Source organism: Pygocentrus nattereri, chromosome 23, assembly GCF_015220715.1.
Source record: "Pygocentrus nattereri isolate fPygNat1 chromosome 23, fPygNat1.pri, whole genome shotgun sequence".
NCBI lineage: Eukaryota > Metazoa > Chordata > Actinopteri > Characiformes > Serrasalmidae > Pygocentrus > Pygocentrus nattereri.
The window spans coordinates 34,615,449-34,637,948 of record NC_051233.1 but is presented as its reverse complement, the minus strand read 5'-3'; the positions used below and the strand labels follow the sequence as shown (position 1 = coordinate 34,637,948).

The following is a 22,500-nucleotide window of genomic DNA, read 5'->3' as shown; positions in this document are numbered from 1 at the left end:
CTGAAAGAGGAGGTGCTTAAAGTCAGGCAACATAAAAGCTTTAAGGAGTGAACAGGGGGAAGAGAAACTGTCCAGAAAGGTACAAAATCCATTCAATGACAGCACAAAACATCTGGCATTAACGTTTGTGACTCAGGTTGGTGAAACTCAGGGTGGTCCACCTCAGTCACGCTGCTGTCCAGCTGGGAGATTGAAGACTAACGTGCAGCCAACGCAAAGTCTTTAGAGCTCAACTCACTCGGAGAACGCCGAATGCTGACTATGTGACAGTTTGCTAACACCCACCTATGTTGGCAGAGTGATGGTGGGAGAGGGAGGATCACCCTACCCAACCAGAGACCATCCCACCCACCCTTGGTTACGGATGGCTGTGGCAGCACCAGAGATCCCGCAACTGTAGAAATTTGTAGATAAAAGTACAGAGAAGTTATTTTCAGAGAAACGTGAAAACCTACGTGTGTGTCCAGCACATTGCAGCCCACACGCTCGGCCAGCAGGCGGGTGTACTTCACCGGCTGGTAGTTTACTGACCAACTGGAAAGAGCCGAGCCGCTCTGGATAATCGCTCGATGGAACAGACCTGAAAAGAGAGACCGTGTATCTGATTCAGTTACGCTGCTAAAGTCAAGCTTCAGCTGCGAGACAGTATAAACCAAGCATTTACATATAAACGTATGACAGCACATCATCATCATCATTGTCATCATCATCGTCATCATCATCATTGTCATCGTCATCGTCATCGTCATCGTTGTCATCATCATCGTCGTCATCGTCATCATCGTCATCATCGTCATCGTAGTCATCATCATCGTCGTCATCATCATCGTCATCATCATCATGATCATCGTCATCATCATCATAGTCATCATCGTCATCATAGTCATCATCGTCATCATAGTCATCATCATCGTCATCATCATCATCGTCATCATCATCATCGTCATCGTCGTCATCATCGTCATCATCATCATCGTCATCTTCATCAAAGTCATCATCATCGTCGTCATCATCGTCATCATCATCGTCATCATCATCGTCATCGTCGTCATCATCATCATAGTCATCATCGTCATCATAGTCATCATCGTCATCATAGTCATCATCATCATCAGCGTCATCATCATCATCAGCGTCATCATCGTCATCATCATCATCGTCATCGTCGTCATCATCATCATCGTCATCTTCATCAAAGTCATCATCATCGTCGTCATCATCGCCATCATCATCGTCATCATCATCGTCATCGTAGTCATCATCATCGTCATCATCGTCGTCATCATCATCGTCATCATAGTCATCATCGTCATCATCGTCATTGTCATCATCATTATCAGCGTCATCATCATCATCATCATCATCGTCATCATCATCGTCATCATCGTCATCATCATCGTCATCATCGCCGTCATCATCATCATCATCATCATCATCATCGTCGTCATCATCATCATCATCGTCATTGTCATCATCATCATCAGCGTCATTGTCGTCATCATCGTCATCATCATCATCATCGTCATCATCATCGTCATCGTAGTCATCATCATCGTCATCATCGTCGTCATCATCATCGTCATCATAGTCATCATCGTCATCATCGTCATTGTCATCATCATTATCAGCGTCATCATCATCATCATCATCATCGTCATCATCATCGTCATCATCGTCATCATCATCGTCATCATCGCCGTCATCATCATCATCATCATCATCATCGTCGTCATCATCATCATCATCGTCATTGTCATCATCATCATCAGCGTCATTGTCGTCATCATCGTCATCATCATCATCATCGTCATCATCATCATCATCATCGTCAGTCATCATCGTCATCATCGTCATTGTCATCATCGTCATCATCATCATCGTCATTGTCATCATCATCGTCGTCATCATCATCGTTGTCATCACACACACCCACACCTCAACACCCACACACCCACCCACACTCAACCACACCCAGACCCCCACACCACACCCACCCACCCCCACACACACTAACACACCACACCCACCCCCACACACACACACATACCCACACCCAGACCCCCACACCCACCCCCACACACATACACACCCACCCAAACACCACACCCACCCCCACACACATATACACACACACACGCATCCACACACACACACACCCACTCCCACTTGTTCTTTACTGTTTATGCCCGTTATTAACATTCATCTCTCAGACAGAGATACTGTTTGGGAATTCTAGAATATAGAATTCCAAGGAATTCTTTGCTGTTCATGAACTGTGTAATATTTGTAAATGTGGGCTGTTCTTACCCTCTGAGTGGTGGGACAGAGTAAGCAGACTGACACACGATGCTCCAATTCCTGATCCGAACACGGTGACTCGACCCGGGTCTCCTCCAAAATATCCGATATTTTTACTGATCCAGCGCAGAGCCTGGATCTGATCCAGCAGCCCGTAATTTCCTTTAGCGGCCTGGTCTCCGGTGCTCAAGAAGCCTGAGAGAGAAAGACAGTGGCGTTAGTGCCAGGCGAGGTCAGGACGTGGTCGGTTGTCATGTGAGCTGCTATGAGTTTGTGTATCAGCAGCGTCTCATGCAGAGTGAATCATATTCATTTCAGGAAAACAAAGACTTCTAAACACGGACATCAGAAACCCCTTTTACAGATTTAAACTCCTCAAACGTGTCAGTGCGTCTCTTTACCTTCATTACGGTTTCCATTACCTTCAGATGAACATCCTGCAGTTGGCTCTCAGGTTCTATACTGTACATACGCTCTGTGAGAACCTGTCGTACGTTCGTCACAGTGTCTGTCATATAATACACAGCCTGTGTTTTTACTGCGAAGAGTCAAACGTTTCAATATTAAAGTCCAAATGATTCATTCGGTTATTACTGTTATGATCACCATCAAATTATCATCACATATGGAGAATTTCATAATCTATAACATAAATAAAATCGTGTAGATTCTATATCGTGCTCTGTGTGGCTCAGCATGTCATACGTTTGACTCAAGCACCCAGTCTAGAGAATAATGTGTGAGCTCTGGAATCTTCTGGATCTTTTACGTTACGTAGTCGTTACGTTGTTTTTTCACTCTGGGACAGAACCACTCATTTAACTTTGTCATTAGCAGCTAATTACATTATTTATGTTGTATGTTTTTGTTCATGTAAACGTTCTGCAGAGTCCCAGAGGTCAGTGTTCCCTCCAGAGGAAGAACCTCTCTCCCATAGATCCCACTGTTCTCAGCTGTTGAACTGCCTGGTTGGAATTCCAGCACTTTTCCTTCGTAACAGGACGACATCATCTCGTAACACAGTCCTTACTGTCCGCCTACAGGGGCGGAGCTTGTAGCAGGCTACCCAGTTGGAACAGAGTGGGAGAACTGACCAATCAGAGCACACTGGGCTCCTCGGGAGGCGGGGTTAAAGACACAGGAGCTCTAACAGAGCGTTTCAGTGAGAGGAGGGACAGAGAAGAACAGTCGAAGGTGATGATGGTGTTTGGATGACTGAAGCTGTGAATCTGAGAAAAAATAAAACTATGAAGTAAAAAAGGAAAATAAAAAGGTCCTCCTGTTAATATTTAAAACACTTGTTTTGGTGTTTTTCCTTCATTTTGCTCCTCTAAGTGATTAAACTAGATAATGGGAATAAGCGGGAATGTTCATCTGTAAAATGTAGCAGAGTCGGCAAACTAAACAATCGAGATTTCAATCAAAATCTTAAGAAAATTATGAAAATGATCTTAAGAGAACCTGTAAGAACGTAGAGCCCTAGAACTGTATTTAAGAACATTCTATGGTTTGGGAGAATCCGGCCTCGGGTTTCCTCATAAAGCGTCTGCAGAAGCAGGAAAAGCTCCAGCTGAACGAGGAGCTTTTAAACGAGTCACTTGTTCGGCACAACCCACCATAAAAATAGAATTCCAAAGCCGGAGACGGAGCAGAGATGGAGCAGACTTCATTTCTCAGTGCTAAAAAATGGAACGGCACGTTTTTTTTTCTGGAAAAAGTAAGAAAATACAGTGTTTTCCAGATTCACACCGTTCAGAACGAGAGCAGCTCTGCAGCGATTTTATCGCTGGACACACAAAAACTCATCATAACGCAGAAAACTTGCCTTGAACTGTCAGCCGTTCTTACACGTCCAAACGTTAGGATCTCTACTCTGACTCAGCCTCGCACCTCGGAGACTCGACTCAGCCTCGCACCCCGGAGACTCGACTCAGCCTCGCACCCCGGAGACTCGGCTAAGCCTCGCACCCCGGAGACTCGACACAGCCTCGCACCCCGGAGACTCGACTAAGCCTCGCACCTCGGAGACTCGACTCAGCCTCGCACCCCGGAGACTCGACACAGCCTCGCACCTCGGAGACTCGACTCAGCCTCGCACCTCGGAGACTCGACTAAGCCTCGCACCTCGGAGACTCGACTAAGCCTCGCACCTCGGAGACTCGACTAAGCCTTGCACCTCGGAGACTCGACTAAGCCTCGCACCTCGGAGACTCGACTCAGCCTCGCACCTCGGAGACTCGACTCAGCCTCGCACCTCGGAGACTCGACTCAGCCTCGCACCTCGGAGACTCGACTCAGCCTCGCACCTCGGAGACTCGACTAAGCCTCGCACCTCGGAGACTCGACTAAGCCTCGCACCTCGGAGACTCGACTAAGCCTCGCACCTCGGAGACTCGACTCAGCCTCGCACCTCGGAGACTCGACTAAGCCTCGCACCTCGGAGACTCGACTAAGCCTCGCACCTCGGAGACTCGACTAAGCCTCGCACCTCGGAGACTCGACTAAGCCTCGCACCTCGGAGACTCGACTAAGCCTCGCACCTCGGAGACTCGACTAAGCCTCGCACCTCGGAGACTCGACTCAGCCTCGCACCTCGGAGACTCGACTAAGCCTCGCACCTCGGAGACTCGACTCAGCCTCGCACCCCGGAGACTCGACTCAGCCTCGCACCTCGGAGACTCGACTCAGCCTCGCACCTCGGAGACTCGACTCAGCCTCGCACCTCGGAGACTCGACTCGGCCTTGCACCTCGGAGACTAGGGAGGGAATATTTCCTCAGTCTGGTAATTAATCCTTTGTACTAAAGCTACAGCCGTATTGGACATGTACTCTGCTTAAAGTGACGGCACTAACCCAATCTGCGTTCTGTTAACGGCTCCCTCTGTCTTCATGTCTCTCTAAGGAAGGGCAGTTTTACAGGGAAGACTGCAAAAGGCTGTTATAAAGCATTTATAAAGCACTGTTCCTGCTTTTGGCCTTTTATGACAGTTTGTATGTTTCATCTGACAAGAGAAATCCTGTCTGAGGCACAAAGCTCTTAGGCTGCCGAGTGACATATCAGGCTTATTAAAGTTTCATCGAGTATTCATTAAAGATTCAGCGCTGCTTCATTAATATTCACTCTGTGTATATATACAGTGCTGTGAAAAAATATTCGCCCCTTACCCATTTTTTTTTCAATTTTTTTAGAATTTGTCACATTTAAATTTTCAGGTCATCCAACTAAAGTTTAACAGAAGATAAACACACAACACAGCTTTACAATGATTCTTTCATTTACTGCAGGGAAAGATACATTGAGATACCCATCCTCACCACCAGAGGTCAGCCACACCTGAATACTGACATTCTCCCTCCTTGCACCCTGACCCCTCACCTGCAGCTCATTTCACCTGACTATTTAAGGACCTCCAGTACACTGACTCAGTGTGAAGTATCGCCAGTTTTCCCTGCATACCAGGCCTGGTTACCGCTCTGTTGAGATTTTTGGATTGCTTTGACCTGGTTTCTGTGCTCTTTGACTGCTTCTGGATCTCCCTTTGGAGCTTTTGCTGATTTTGGACTTTTCCTGTGTTTGGACCGTTTTTTGACTCTGATTCTGTTTTTTTTTTTTGTTGTTGTTGTTGTTGTTGTTGTTGTTTGTTTGTTTGTTTGTGTTTTGGATTAAATGGGATTATGGATTCTATTCAATCTGGAGAGGCTTCCTTAGACATTTATTCATCATCTAAACCACAGCATCATCCTGAGTTGCAGGGGTTGCTGGAGCCTATCCCAGGGCTTCCACTGCCTCTCTGGGTGGTAACAACTGCAATTAAACCTCTACAATAATTTGTGATGAGTCCTGTATGTGGAGGAACTCTGACCCTCTTTTCTTTGAAGAAGCGTTTTAATTTGGCTACTTCAGAAGCTTTTCAAGCTTTAACTGCTAATTAAAAGTCTTGCTATAGGATCTCAATAAGTCTCAAGTGAGGATTAGACTCAGCGGCTCCAAAGCCTTCATTTTATTTCATTCAGAGGTGGACTGGCTTGTGTGTTTTGGATTATTGTCCTGCTGCATAACCAACTGTGCTTGAGCTTTAGGTCACAACCTGACAGGTGAACTTTCTCCTTCAGAACTCATGGATCTATCAGTTATGACAGGTTGTCCAGGTCCTGCAGAAGCAAAGCAGCTCCAGACCATCACACTACCACCACCATGTTTCACTGTTGGCATGTTCTTATGGTGGAATGCGGTGTTGGCTTCATGCCAGATGGAACAGGTCTTTCAAACCGTTCCACCTTTGTCTCATCAGTCCACAGAATATTGTTTTGTAAATCTTGGAGGTTGTCTAGATGTTTTTTGACAAATGCATGATGAGCCATTGTTTTTCTCCTCCTTTTGGTCACCAGTGGTTTGTGCCCTACGACTCTCCCATGGACGGCATTTTTGTATCTTTCTTATTGTGGAATCTTGTACGTTGATCTTAACTGAGGCCTGTAGTTCTTTAGATGCTCATCTGGGTTCTTTTGTTCCTCCTGGATGAGTCATCAATGCACTCTTGGTAAAATTTTGGGAAGCCAGCCATTGCTGAGAAGGTTCTCCACTGTTCCACTGCTCTCACTATGGTTCTCTGGAGGCTCCGAGCCTCAGCAGTGACCCTGTAAACCTTTCCAGACAGAAGATTTGAAAAACTTTGTTTCTCATCTGCATTTGAATCCCTTTAGAACACGACATCGTGCATTGCTGTTTGAGACCTTCTAGCTGCTTCACACTGCAGCCAAGATCTGTTTAAGTGGTGTTTAGACTCAGCAGGTCAGGCAGTGATCACGTCTGGGTGTGGCACTGATCCCAGTAATCGACTGAATTTCGCTAACTGGTTGATTTAGTAGCTAAGGGGTAATTACTCTGACATGAAGCCAGGTTGGACTGAACAGCACTTTTCTTGCAATAAATAAAATCATTTTGAAAACAGTGTTTGCTGTTTTTGTTTGATAGGAATATATTTTAATAATCAGAAACATTCAAGTGAGACAAAACTGCAAAAAAACAGAAGAAATTGGGAAGGGGCAAATACACTGTACAAATACGTGTGTGTGTGTGTGTGTGTGTGTGTGTGTGTGTGTGTGTATATATATATATATATATATACCCAGTATTCCCACTCTGTAGTTGAGTGTGATGACGATGACATTGCCGTAGCTGGCCAGGACGCTGCCGTCCATGATGTTTCCAGTTCCCTCCATATACGATCCACCGTGAATAAACAGCATCACTGGCCGGGGGTCTTCACGAGCCTCACGCAATCCTAAATAAATAAACAAATAAATACACAAACCTGAAACACTAATAAAAAACTGACAAATGTACTATACTGTACAACACTGTACTATATCATACTCTACTGCACTGTACCACACTATACTGTACTACACTGTACTATATCATACTCTACTGCACTGTACCACACTATACTGTACTATATCATACTCTACTGCACTGTACCACACTATACTTTACTACACTGAACTATAATATGCTACACTGTACTACTCTGTACTGTACTACATGACACTATACTATACTGTACTACACTGTACTGTGCTATACTATACTGTACTATACTGTACCGCACTACTACACTATGCTGTACTGTGCTATACTACATTGTACTACACTGTACTATACTATACTCTATTGTGCAGTACCACACTTTGCTATACTATACTACACTGCACTATACCATACTCTGCTATACTGTACTATACTCTAGTATACTCTACTACATTGTGCCATACTATAATATGCTGTACTCTACTCCACTATACTATACTGTACTATACTATAATCTAGTATAATGTGCTACACTGTACTACACTGCTACACTGCACTGTGCTATACTGTACTACACTATAATGTGGTGTACTATACTACATTAAACTCTAGTATACTGTACTACACTATACGAGTAGAAGTTGTGCTCTAAAACGAGCAGAAGCAGTGCCTGTAGAAGACAAGTGAACTTACTTTTGCTCAGAAAACCATCAAAAACGTAATTTGATGTGAGGTTTTGAAACTTTTGCATGCGACTGTATTTGTGTAGTCAAATCCTAATAACCCTGAGTTAGAGGAGGACTGGTGGAAATCCAGATCAGTGCAGTTGTTTAGATTGTGATGTTAACTGTGTTTAGTGCTCTGAGTAAATAGAGACTGAACAGCTGTGTGCTCAGCTTCATACAGCATCATCAATGAGAAAGAGAGTGTGTGTGTGTGTGTGTGTGTGTGTGTGTGTGTGTGTGTGTGTGTGTGTGTGTGTGTGTGTGTGTGTCTTTGTGTGTGTGTGTGGATAGCTGCATGTTTACACACTCGCTCGGAATCCCTTCAGCTGATGCAAGGCTATGCAAACCACAGTGCCGATTACAGATCAATGAAAGGATCAGCAATAAATATTTAACAGGAAACTTAAAAAACGAATAAAAGAAAACAGGAAATACCATCGTCTTCAGAATCACTGCCCGCTTTCTTAGTGCCTGCAGAGAGAGAGAGAGAGAGAGAGAGAGAGAGATATAGAGAGAGAGAGAGAGAGAGAGAGAGAGAGAGAGAGAGAGAGAGAGAGAGAGAAGTTAAGCCTGTATCAATCCTGTAAATGCATGCAGATCATATGTAGATGTATTTTAATTTCCTTCTTGTGTCACCATGATACACTAGCAACACCCTAGCAACCATGTAGGATAACATAGCAACAATGCAGCAAGGCCATAAGCCCTGAAGAAACCCTTGTAGTGACCTGGAATTCCAGAGCAACCACATAACACCACCATGGCCACCACTTGGAACATCATAACAACCACCTAGCAGCAACCTGGAAGACCAAAGCAACCACTAAGCAACACTCTACCAACCACCAGAATAACCATAGCAACCACCTACCAATAACCAGCACAACCACTTACCAACATCACCTAGCAACCATCAGAGACATCACAGCAGCCAGGGAAGTGGCAGGGGAGATCGTTTCAGCCTTAACCCTCCCAGCTTGGTAGCGCTGAGTGGTAAGTGTCATGCATTCATCAAAGGAGACAGACTTCATCTCCCAGAGTGCTAGGGGAGACCATGTGACCGATCACGTGCTCTCTGACTCCATCATAGGAGAAGACTTCAACCCCCAGGATTCTCAGACTGATCATGTGGTTTCCCCTCGCACCTATCAGTGATCTCAGTCGCCTGATTATTGAACACTTACACCTGAGTCTCATCTATTACTGGGCCTCAGGTTCAGAACTTTGCAAGGTATTGTTTAGGCAATCACTGAGTGGTCACTTCTACCTATTGGTCTGTGTGTTCTGTGTTTTGACCGTTGGTTTAGTCTACCTGTGTCTGATTTGCGTTTTGCCCCTTTAGTATTGTTGCCTTCTGGACTGGACTTTCACTGTGAACTGTGTTTTCCCCTTTGACTGTGTGGATTATTAAACCACCTCATCTAATGTTATTGCATGGGCTAATTCAGGGCCTCTGATTGGGCATTTTTCTGTCTTACTAATGAGATGTAGTCCCTGTATATTGCACAGACTAATAACAGATAAAAATGAAATTATTCCCAACTTCAGAGGAACTTTCAAACACTGACTGGGCTTTAAAGGTTTGGCTCTGGGTTTAAGTTTGGTGAGCCTGAAACGGGTATCCTGCAGCATTTACAGGCACCAATGCATCTGTGGCACCGTTTAAGGTGGAACAGAAAATTAAAAAAAGACCTTCACAGATAAGAAGATATCCTTCAGGTTTGTGTAAATTAGTGCACTAATGGAAAGATGGACAGCAGTGCTGGATGTTTGTGCATATTCGTTAAAAAGGTTTTGAATTTTCGGGCACAGTGTGGAACTAAACCCAATGGGCCCAGGAGCGCCTGTAGGAGACACACTGTATGATGTGTCATATGAAGCAGGTGAAGAATTTATTCTGTCCTCTTTATTTTTCTGCTGGAAATTTGTCCAAAAACTCATCCCACAGTTCTGGGTTTGACACCAATCCAACTCCAGAATGTTCAGGAAGTGTTACAACTGTTAAACGTCTTTTTTGTTGTTGTTTTTGTTTTATTTTGTTGGGGTTTTTTGCACTGGAATGCTGGAATGATTGGTGGAACTACAGGCCTTTCATGTTATCTTGATACAAACAATGTAGCAACCACCGATCAACAATCTGAGATACCACTGGAACCACCTGGATCCCAGCAATCATGAGAGGAACAATAGCAACTGTTTAGCAATGCCCTAGAATCCACCTGGGATTACAAAAGAACCACTAGAGGTACCTGAACAGCTCCATGTCAGCCCCACTGTGTGTACTCACCGCTCTGAGTGGGGACATATATGTTGAGGTACAGGCAGTCCTCGCTCTGCTCCTGCAGGTACATCGCCACTGTGTCTAGGTTGTATGTGGCCCAGATGGGCATCATGATATCCGGCACAGCATTCCGGACTGTCTGGGGGCACACAGGCGGGAATCTTGTGGCATTCCGGACGCCGGACCAGGCCGAGGGGGCGTCGGGGGGCATGAAGCGCTTCTCTCCCACCGGTGGTGCTGCGTATGGCACACCCAGAAACTGGTCCACAGGGCCAAGACCCTCTGCCGCTACGGCAACCCGCATTCCCCGCAGACGCCCCAGAGCCGTGTTCACCGTGGGCTGGTAGCTCAGTGCTGTCGCCACAGAGACACACCATGGCAACCACACCCAGCACAGCCCACACAGGGCAAAGGTTAGAGATCGCCTGAGCTGGTGTGTGTGTGACAGGTGACCTCTCATCCGTGCGTGCCACATGGTCTCTCTCACCTCACAAACACACACTCACACACGTGCCCAGGTAGACGCAGAGCTCCGCCCCTCAGCCAGGTGGTTTCTGCACAGATGATGCCATTGGTCAGGGAATTCACAGGTAACGATCCACTGCCCCTCAAAGCACAAACTCCATCACACACGATACGCACCTAAACAAAGAAACAAACAAACGCACACAAACAAACAAACACACACAAACACAAGCGTTAATGCTCAGTCTGCATGTGAGGTCACTGTGTTGCTGTGGCGTGAACTGCAGATGGTGCACAGGAATCGGTCTAAAGACTTCACACTGTCTGTGGTTTGCATCGTTTGACCTGAGAAACCATGAGCAGCTTTTACTGATACCAAGATCTGTTCACAAGAGAGAGTCATGTAAGAAATGGACCATAAAACAGCATCAAAACAACAAATCTTACTCTGCGGTCAGGAGGAACAGACATTAATCTTACTCTGCGGTCAGGAGGAACAGACCTTAATCTTACTCTGCGGTCAGGAGGAGCAGACCATAATCTTACTCTGTGGTCAGGAGGAGCAGACCTTAATCTTACGCTGCGGTCAGGAGGAGCAGACCTTAATCTTACTCTGTGGTCAGGAGGAGCAGACCTTAATCTTACGCTGTGGTCAGGAGGAACAGACCGTAATCTTACTCTGTGGTCAGGAGGAGCAGACCTTAATCTTACTCTGTGGTCAGGAGGAGCAGACCTTAATCTTACGCTGTGGTCAGGAGGAGCAGACCTTAATCTTACTCTGTGGTCAGGAGGAACAGACCTTAATCTTACTCTGTGGTCAGGAGGAACAGACCTTATTCTTACTCTGTGGTCAGGAGGAACAGACCATAATCTTACTCTGCGGTCAGGAGGAACAGACATTAATCTTACTCTGCGGTCAGGAGGAACAGACATTAATCTTACTCTGTGGTCAGGAGGAACAGACCATAATCTTACTCTGCGGTCAGGAGGAACAGACATTAATCTTACTCTGCGGTCAGGAGGAACAGACCTTAATCTTACTCTGCGGTCAGGAGGAACAGACATTAATCTTACTCTGCGGTCAGGAGGAACAGACCTTAATCTTACTCTGCGGTCAGGAGGAACAGACATTAATCTTACTCTGTGGTCAGGAGGAGCAGACCTTAATCTTACTCTGTGGTCAGGAGGAGCAGACCTTAATCTTACGCTGTGGTCAGGAGGAGCAGACCTTAATCTTACTCTGCGGTCAGGAGGAACAGACCTTAATCTTACTCTGCGGTCAGGAGGAACAGACCATAATCTTACTCTGCGGTCAGGAGGAACAGACATTAATCTTACTCTGCGGTCAGGAGGAACAGACCTTAATCTTACTCTGCGGTCAGGAGGAACAGACATTAATCTTACTCTGCGGTCAGGAGGAACAGACCTTAATCTTACTCTGCGGTAGGAGGAGCAGACATTAATCTTACTCTGCAGTCAGGAGGAACAGACCATAATCTTACTCTGCAGTCAGGAGGAACAGACCTTATTCTTACTCTGCGGTCAGGAGGCAGAGACCTTATTCTTACTCTGCGGTAGGAGGAGCAGATTTTAATCTTATTCTGTGGTCAGGAGGAACAGACCTTAATCTTACTCTGCGGTCAGGAGGAACAGACCTTAATCTTACTCTGTGGTCAGGAGGAGCAGACCTTATTCTTACTCTGCGGTCAGGAGGAGCAGACCTTATTCTTACTCTGCGGTCAGGAGGCAGAGACCTTATTCTTACTCTGCGGTAGGAGGAGCATATTTTAATCTTATTCTGCGGTCAGGAGGAACAGACCTTAATCTTACTCTGCAGTCAGGAGGAACAGACCTTAATCTTACTCTGCGGTCAGGAGGAGCAGACCTTATTCTTACTCTGCGGTCAGGAGGCAGAGACCTTATTCTTACTCTGCTGTAGGAGGAGCAGATTTTAATCTTATTCTGCGGTCAGGAGGAACAGACCTTAATCTTACTCTGCGGTCAGGAGGAACAGACCTTAATCTTACTCTGCGGTCAGGAGGAGCAGACCTTAATCTTACGCTGGAAAAAAAAAGAAAAAACGCAGGTATTAGAATTGGAAGAAAAAATAAAATCCTTAGAAGCTGCCCATGCTGCTTCACCACAAGAACACACAATGAGCAAGCTGAGAAAACTCAAACTGGAATTAAATGAAATAATAGACAAAAAGACAATTTTTACTGCAAAGATTGCGTTTGCAGAACTTTGAACATAGCAATAAATAGCGGAAAATTCCTTGCTAACCAGTTAAAGCTAAATAAAGAAAAAACAACTATCTCTTCTATTAAAGTCTCAACTGGAAACATCACTCATGACCCACAACAAATAAATAAAGCTTTTAAAGAGTTTTACAAAGCCTTATATTCATCACAGATTAATCCATCTGACGCAGCTATTGAAGAATTTCTTAATAATATAAATCTCCCCAAGATGGAAAATGAACAAGTTGTTGCCCTGGATTCACCACTTGCTTTATCCGAATTACATGAAGCCCTGCAGCATCTACCAAATAACAAAGCCCCAGGCCCAGATAGATTTCCAGTTGAGTTCTACAAAGAATTCTGGTCTGTGCTAGAACCAACCTTTTTTAGAATGGTAACTCAAATTCAAAATGAGAACGTACTGTCCCCAGACATGAATTCTGCTAACATTAGCCTACTTCTTAAACCAGGCAAAGACCCTACACTGCCTTCCAGCTATCGCCCAATTTCACTCATAAATGTAGATCTTAAAATTATTTGCAAAGTCCTTGCCAGAAGATTAGAGGAAATCACTCCACTTATAGTACATCCTGACCAGACAGGTTTTATCAAGGGTAGACAATCAGCAAATAACACACGCAGACTAGTAAACATAATAGATTACTGCACAATTAACAAATTAGAGACAACCATCGTATCTTTAGACGCAGAAAAGGCATTTGATCGGGTAAACTGGAAATATTTATTAGCAGTTCTACACAAATTCGGATTTGGTTCACCCTTCATAAACTGGATCAAAACCTTACATAGCTCTCCTAGTGCACGCGTTAGGACAAACGATATCACTTCACAAAGCTTCACTCTGCAGAGGGGCACCAGGCAGGGCTGCCCACTATCACCCTCACTTTTCGTTATCTTCATTGAGCCATTAGCAGCAGCAATTCGACAAAATACAAATATTAAAGGAATTAACACAGAAACTACAAACCACAAGATAAGTCTTTATGCAGATGATGTATTACTTTTCCTGGAAAACTCCCAAGCTTCTCTCCTGAATACAATTAGACTAATAGATAGCTTCTCTTCTATATCAGACTATTCCATCGACTGGGGAAAATCAACAGTTTTGCCTATAAACTGTAGTTTCCAGAACACGACCACCATTCCACTACAATCAGGTAATATTAGATATTTAGGCATACATGTCTCTGCTAGGCTTTTAGACTTAGTGCAGTTAAATCATATCCCTTTACTGAAAACAATAGAAGATGATCCCAAACATTGGAACGCCTTACCTATATCACTCATGGGGAGAGTCGCTACCATTAAAATGATGGTTTTACCAAAAATTATTACCAACAACTATTTATTCTCACTAATCCCAAATAAACCCCCTGCTGCTTGGTTTAAGTCCTTAGATTCAAACATCTCACAATATTTATGGAAAAATAAGCCATCAAGAATAAGTCTGAAAACTCTACAAAAGCCGAAAAACAATGGTGGTTTAGAACTACCAAATTTTTATAATTATTTCTAAGCCAATAGATTACAGTACATTTCAAAATGGATCAAACCTGACTTACTACACAGTCCATGGTTGGACCTAGAACAAGCATTCTGTAGAAAAACAAAACTCTCAGACTTACCTTACATTAGCTCTAATATTAAGCGCCACGACGCTTTTAAAAGCCTCAGTATAAATAGCTCACTGACAGCCTGGTGGGAATTTCTAAAACTAACTCAGTCTCCACTTATTCCATGCAAACTAACACCCATTTGGAACAATCCAGACATTTGTCAGAATAAGAAAGTACTAAATTTCACATCATGCCGTGAAAAGGGAATAAAAAATTTAGAACATGTTATTAAAGATGGAAACTTTGTCACATTCCAGGAACTCATATCAGAATATGGAATAAACAACAGTAAATTTCTTGAATATCAACAATTGAAATCCATCATTCAAGAGAGATTTAATCCCAACCAACTAAATTTGGAAATATCAACATGGGTAACTGAATTTTTAATTTATGTACCCCTAAATTATTATCAAAACTGTACAAATTATTGTTAAAATTTGATGACTCAATCTCCCTCGCGATGGGAACGTGATCTTTCTATCAATCCAGATCAAAGCTTTTGGACAGAAATATGTTCAAATATCTTCAAAATAAGTAAAAGCCCCAACTTACAACTAATACAATACAAAGTCCTTCATAGAGTACATTACACAGGACAAAGGATGTTCCAAATGGGCCTAGCACAATCAAACATATGCACCCACTGTACAGCCAATGTAACCGATAACTATATGCATGCTATATGGGATTGTAGGCCTGTTCAGGTGTTCTGGCACAGGATATGTACAGACTTGTCCATATGGCTTAAATGTTGCATCCCAACCTCACCCAGACTGTGCATCTTAGGGTTAGAGTTAGGGTTAGTCTCGTCAGTGAATTGATTATAGATGCAAATACATCACACATAGTTCTCACTGCCCTATGCATCGCCAAGAAAACCATCCTCATTAACTGGAAGCAAAAAAAAGATCTACATATTGCTCTGTACGGCGGTGCTGGTCATGTGGCATTGTATGGTTGTGTGGGTGTGGGCGTCTGTGCCCCCACGCATTCTTCCCTGGTGTGCGCCCTCGGACTCGTGTGCAGCCGTGCATGTTCCTCCCGTGTGTGCGCCCTCCCGCACATGTGCACGTTCGTCCCATGTATGCATCCATATACAAACCGGTACTGGGTGGGCTTCCCATTCGCCCCCACCTCATCTAGGGGGACCGGGGGGTGTATATATGGGTGTGTGTGTACATATTGGGGCGATGTGTGTATGTATACATGTGTGTGTATGTATGTATGTAGGAGTGTGTATATGTGTGGAGGTATATGTGCGTAGGTGTATATATAGGGGTGGATGAATATATGGGAGTGAAGGTATGTAGGTGTATATATGGGCGAGGAGGTATATATGTGGTTGAGTGTGTGTGAGGACAGCTGGTTCTGGGTTGGGGGATTGCTGTCCCTGGTCCTCTCCCGGCTTGCTACTTCCCCCCGGATGGGGGGCGCCTTGGGGCTTCAGGGCCTGGCCTGGTGCTCCGGCGTGACGGTTGGCATGCTCCCCTGGGTGGTTGGGTTCCGGGGCGGCTCAGGGCCTCTCGGTGGGGATGGGGCCCTGCTGGGTGGTGGGTGACTCTCGGGCGTATGAGGGGCTGGGTCTTCGCTGCTGCCTCGTAATGGGGGGGGCATCCTGGGGGCGGCTCTGGTTCCTCTGGTTCCCCTGGACCTGCACTCCGTGGCTGGGGGGGGTGCTGTCCGGAGTCCCCCTCTCCCTTCCGCTGGGGTGGGCATGCAGGGGTCACTGGGAGATGCGGCCCAGGGTCTCCACTGCGGTCTTACTCTGCGGTCAGGAGTCGCAGACCTTAATCTTACTCTGCAGTCAGGAGGAACAGACCTTAATCTTATTCTGTGGTCAGGAGGAGCTCCTCACTCCGTCCAACACCACCTGACACCGTCCCACACCACCTGACATTACCCGACACCATCTCACACCACCTGACACCATATGACACCACCTAAGACCACTTGACACTGTCTCACACCACCTGACACCATCCACCACCACCTGACATTACCTGACACCATCTCACACCACCTGACACCACATGACCCCATCCAACACCTCCTGACACCACCCAACAGCACCGACCCCGTCCAACACCACCTGACACCAGCTCACACCACCTGACACCACCCGACCCCATCCAACACCACCTGACACCATTTGACACCACCTAACACCACCTGACACTGTCTCACACCACCTGACACCATCTCACACCATATGACACTATCTGACACCGCCTGACACCATCTGACACTACATTGACATTACCCGACACCATCTCACACCATCTGACACCACCTGACACCGTCTGACACCACCCAACACCACCCGACACCATCTTACACCACCTGACACAATCTGACACCACCTGAAACCATCTGACATCATCTGACACCATCTGACACCAGCCGACACCAGCCGACACCGTTTGTCACCACCTGACACCACCCGACACCATCTACCACCAACCGACACCATCTAACACCACCTGACGCCGTCCGACACTACGTGACATTACCTGACACCATCTCACACCACCCGACATCATCTCACACCATCTGACCCCACCCGACACCACCTGACACCATCAAACATCACCTGACACCACCAGACACCGTCCAATACCACCTGACACCATCTCATACCATCTGAACAGGAAATACCTTCATCTTCAGAATCACCGCCTGCTTTCTTAGTGCCTACAGAGAAAGAAAGAGAAAGAGAGAGAGAGAGACTGAGAGAGAGAGATAGAAAGAGAGAGAGAGAGACTGAGAGAGAGATAGAAAGAGAGAGAGACAGACATATATAGAAAGAGAGATACAGAGAGAGAGAGAGAGAGAGAAAGAGATAGAGAGATAGAAAGAAGAAGAGAGAGAGATACAGAGAGAGAGACAGACAGAGAGAGAGAGAAAGATAGAGAGAGATAGAGACAGAGAGAGAAAGATAGAGAGAGAGAGACAGAGAGAGAGAGACAGAGAGAGAGAGATAGAGACTTTTTGAATTTCGTAACACCTTTAATGCAACCAGTAAACACTGAGAGAGAGACAGATCATAGAGAAATCAGCACAAAATACAGCAAAAACATCTCCTTACAAATTCCAAAATCCAACCAAAGGAAGAGTCCAAGCCATCCACAAGATTATAAAACGCAAACTCAACACGGAGGCGTTTCATCAGGACACCTCTCACCATTAGGACAGGGTCAGTCCCTCGACTCCCCTTAATCCTGTTTTATCTTGTGCACCAGATCACCAACTTCACTGCCCCAAACAAAATGTTTAAAAGCACCACTTTGATCTTTTTAAAAACTGAATATTTTAGACCATAAATGAACAAACTATCCCTAAACCCCCCCCCCTTTTTTATACTAACTCTAAAATCCAACCCAACCCTGACCACTGCAGAGAAAAATGAAACAGTCTCTGGAGCAACACAGAAAGGACAACCCCCCCCCAAGCTATGGGATTGATCCGTGCCGCATGCCTGTTTGTAGCTAAAACCCCTCCACTGGAGGTCAGCCATTCTCTTTTTGATGGGCCTTTTCTACACTGACCACCAGCTAACTTTCAGGGATGAGCCTGCCTCAACAACCTCAGACCATTTAGTCTCCCGCACATCCCTCAGAATATTCAAAACTTTTGTGTGGTCTCTGTTTAGTAATTTCACTGAAAGTCCCAAAGGTCTGGGTTTCCATGGAAAGAAGTGCCCCTTGAAACTCCTGCCAGCCCTCCTGACCCATTTCCAGCACAAGTTCTGGGAAATCCATGTCCATGATCTTCCAGTCTTCCACGGGGTCGCATCCAGGTACTCATACATGGGCAGACAAGTCAGATTTTAAATGACCAAGCACCTGTGAAGCCAGGCGCACTGATCTTAGGTCAGTCATATCTGCCAAGTCCTCTGCTGCCATCCAGGATACGTCTTACAGTAAGCCCTTCTCCAAAAAAGTGACTCTCAATGCAGCTGAGATCTGGGACAGTGCAGGTAAAATGGAGTCAAACAACAGTGGTTCCTCAAAAACCCAGCGTGATGGAGCAATGCCCTGTTCCCTCAAAACTAAAAAAAGCTTCCAAGCTTGCATTGCTGTTGAGTAAAAAGGAGTTACGCCTCCCAAGTCCACTGTCCCTAAAACTAGAGAAAAGAGGTGCTTGTCAAGGCCTATGCATCCAGCAGCCCTTAGGCGGGCACAAGCCACACCTGTCCAGCAATGGTGTGTATGACACAGAAGGCAGTGCACAGCCTGCAGACGCAAACCAGCAACTCTGGATTGAATGTCTATCAGGCCCTGTCCTCCCTCCTGCACCAGGAGGTAATGTGCAGCAGCCCTGAGCCAAAAAAAGTTTACCTATCATCATCAGTGGGATTCAGCACAGTAAACTTGTGCCATAGCGCTGATGCAATAAGGTTGTTGGCAATCAAAACTCCCCCAATAAGATAGCTGGGGTAGCAAGCAAGACCATATAGACAATCTGGAATGGACCTTCTCCCTTAACCCCTCCCAGTTCTGGCCCTAAGCCTGATCAGTGTCTAAAAGCTTTTAAGGTATCAAATAGGTACTCATGGTCAACCAAAGGCTTTTTCTTGATCAAGTGACAACAGACTAAACTCTGAACCAGACAATTTTTCACAATCACACAAATCTCTATAAAAATAAGTTGTCATAAATTGATCATTTGGGAATGCAGTATGATTGGTCTTCATGAACCGGTGTGTGTAAAACCTCTTTGAGTCTGTTTGCAATGCACTGTGACAGAATTATATAGTCCGAACACAGAAGTGACACCGGCCTCCAGTTCTTAAGTAAGCAGAGGTCTCCCTTCTTCAGCAAGAGAGAGATGACCGTACACTGCCAACTCTTTGGAAGCACCTTGGTCTCAAAGCAGGCCTGAAAACACTAACCAAGTCCTCTCTGATGACTCCCCAACGGCCTTATAAAAGTCCACAGCCAAACCACCAATACCAGGTGCTCATCCGGAAGTCAGCTGATAGACAGCTTTGGTGACTTCCTCAAAAGTCAGAGTAGAGTCCAAGGCCTGCTTATGTTGTTCATCCAGTTGGGGAAGATCATTGTGCAAAACCTTGGTACAGTTCTGGTCCAATGATCCAGTTGCATAACTGAATAAAACTGCACTGCCATCTTTCACACTTCAGCTGGGTCTGCAGTGAATGTACCATCACCTTTGCAGAAGGAGACAAGAGACTGTTCTAAATCAAAGAAAAAGACAGTGGGAGCATCCATGTCTAGTATAGACAAAAACCTGTGTAATAACCTGATTTTTGTGCAATCAGGATATTTTATTTGTCGAAAAAATGCATTTCATTTTATTATGCACTGAGGCATTAAATGTATTTCATTTTGTTATAAATAAATAGCTAATTTCATTGTTCTACAGAAAGATAAAAAAACGAGTTAAAAATAGTAAATTCACTTTATTATTTCATGATTGTTTATAAGTTAACACCCAGGTATTTGTCATGATTTCAAGTGTGCTCGCGAGATGTGAGTTCGTGAGGGAACGTAAAATAACGCAAGAAGTGAGTTCGGGAAAAAAAAAGAAAAAACCCGCGGACTGGTGTGTGTTCGGGTGGACAGGCACGGAGATCGTGTGAGCTCAGAAAACTTTATAAAAGTGCTTGCTGCTGAGTTTGTCCGGCTTGGATCCTTGTTCCTTACTCCAAATGATCGCGGGAGGAAACCGTGGCCGACCTGCAAGGTAGAGGAGTGAGTTTGAACTAGTTTTGAGGACCGAGTCGAGGAGCTAAGCTACGCTAGAGCTAGCGCTGCTGCCGACTGTGAGGATTTCGCCTTAGGAAGAGCCAAACGGGATTTAAAGTGCGACACGCGGATCCAGCCAACTATCTGCATCGTGGGACGAGAGTCAGGGGAGTTGGAATTCGGTGTTGTGCATCTTCTGAGTTCGTGACGACGAGGAAAGTACTTCAGACCAGTAGTGTTACTGTTTTCATTAAGGGATATGAGCTCCAACGCGCGCCACCAAACTTAAAAGCGGGTTTTCATACAACACTAAGAGTGCACTCTTAAAAACTTTAAAACTATACAAAAGGCCGAAGTTAATTTATTTTTGACTGGGGAGTTTGTGTTATGTTTGGCATTTCATTAATATAAATTTCTAAAAAGTACATTATTGTGTGGATATTGTTTTTTGTTGTACACTATATTTGTTTACCGTGGGAAACCTCTTTAGAATCAGTTAAACTCCTAGACACAGTTCATATACATTGGAATGTCTTTTTCACCACAGTGAGATTACAAATTGAAGAGAACCTATGAAAGGTGGTATCTTATAGCGAGCTGAGTGGTGAAAGGGTTACACCTGGTTCTAACCAAAGCCCCTTTTGCTTTCTCATTCAAAATGGCACTTAAGGTTCTGGAGTTTTGTGGGCAAAACTGTTTGCATGCCAGAAACATGATTTATCATAAGGTCATGTATCCTTGTTATGTCTTGTTTTAAGACTTGGACAGTTGTTCTGAGCTTGGATGCTCTTCCCAAGTTCCCAACACTGCATAAGAGTCTCAAACCTCCTTTTTTTATATACCCACACTTGCTAAAATGTACATAAAATCTATCTAAATGTGCAGCAAAAACTCCCCTGTCAAAAACTTTCACCCAAGTGTAACATTTGACTAAAAGGTATTTTTTCCCTTCATACATCTGTCATGTTAAAAGAAGATTAGCTAGAGCAAGAGCAGACTGGGGCTGAGGCTCTTCTCCATTCCTATCTTTAACAAGATCACAACAGCATCCTCAGAGGAGAGGGACAGTAAGCTCAGCTCAGTCCTCTCTGACCCTCCATTAGGAGCATAAACATTAATAAAAACAAAATCTCTATCAGTCACTCGTACTCTTACCACGAGTAAACACCCTGCTATCACTTCTGTTCTCGACAGGTCAGTCACAAAGGAAAACTGAGAGAAAATTATATAAATTCCTGCAGCATCACTGAACCATGACTGAATAGAGACTCCCCTTTAAACCTTAAGCCCCAATCAGATGCTAAATCATCATCACTATGGGTCTGTTGTAAAAAGCACACATTTAGCCTGTTGAGGCTGAAAAGTTCAGAGAAGAGGGACCCACCCTCAAAAACCCCATGCACTCAAAAGGCCTTCTGACCTTGTGCATGGTGCTCATACATTTCTACGATCAGAGCGAGGTTTCACACCAGACTTCGCTTTCCGAATAGCAGTGAAGCGCTTTTTCAGGCAAAAGTGCCTTTGCTGGGAAAAAACATCATAACTCATGTTTTTTGTGCTCTCAGCACTGAGCATATAAACTTCTCCAGATCAGGAAAGAAATCATTAACATTAACTGGCCTGCCTTCAGTCTCGTCCAAAGAAGAGTTGAGCTCTGCAGCGTAAAGCCTCTCCCCCTGAACTGGGTACTCCCAATATCCTCCTCCATCACTGACCGACTACATCTCAGTATTACTGCTGCCCTCAGCACCCTGCCCAGCTTCTACACTCACCTCCTCACCCGCCTCACCATCCTTACCTTCCCCCAATCAGCCTGCTCACTCATCCTCACT

At 45.0% G+C, this 22,500-nt stretch overlaps 1 protein-coding gene across 5 annotated transcripts in view; it reads right to left on the bottom strand.

Annotated features, from left to right (window-relative positions):
• nlgn3b (neuroligin 3b) overlaps positions 1–22,500 on the bottom strand; it is a 69,928-nt gene that overhangs the window by 41,818 nt on the left and 5,610 nt on the right. For 4 of the 5 annotated variants that reach the window (XM_037533198.1, XM_037533199.1, XM_037533197.1 and 1 more), the window contains 5 exons: positions 10,622–11,257; positions 8,770–8,805; positions 7,428–7,583; positions 2,308–2,493; positions 456–580 (listed from right to left, as the gene is read on the bottom strand). In XM_037533198.1, the coding sequence (XP_037389095.1) occupies positions 456–580; positions 2,308–2,493; positions 7,428–7,583; positions 8,770–8,805; positions 10,622–11,090 (972 nt within the window). In that variant the 5' untranslated portion in view covers positions 11,091–11,257. The remainder of the gene's footprint in view (positions 1–455; positions 581–2,307; positions 2,494–7,427; positions 7,584–8,769; positions 8,806–10,621; positions 11,258–22,500) is intronic. The other variant, XM_037533201.1, reaches the window with a different exon arrangement.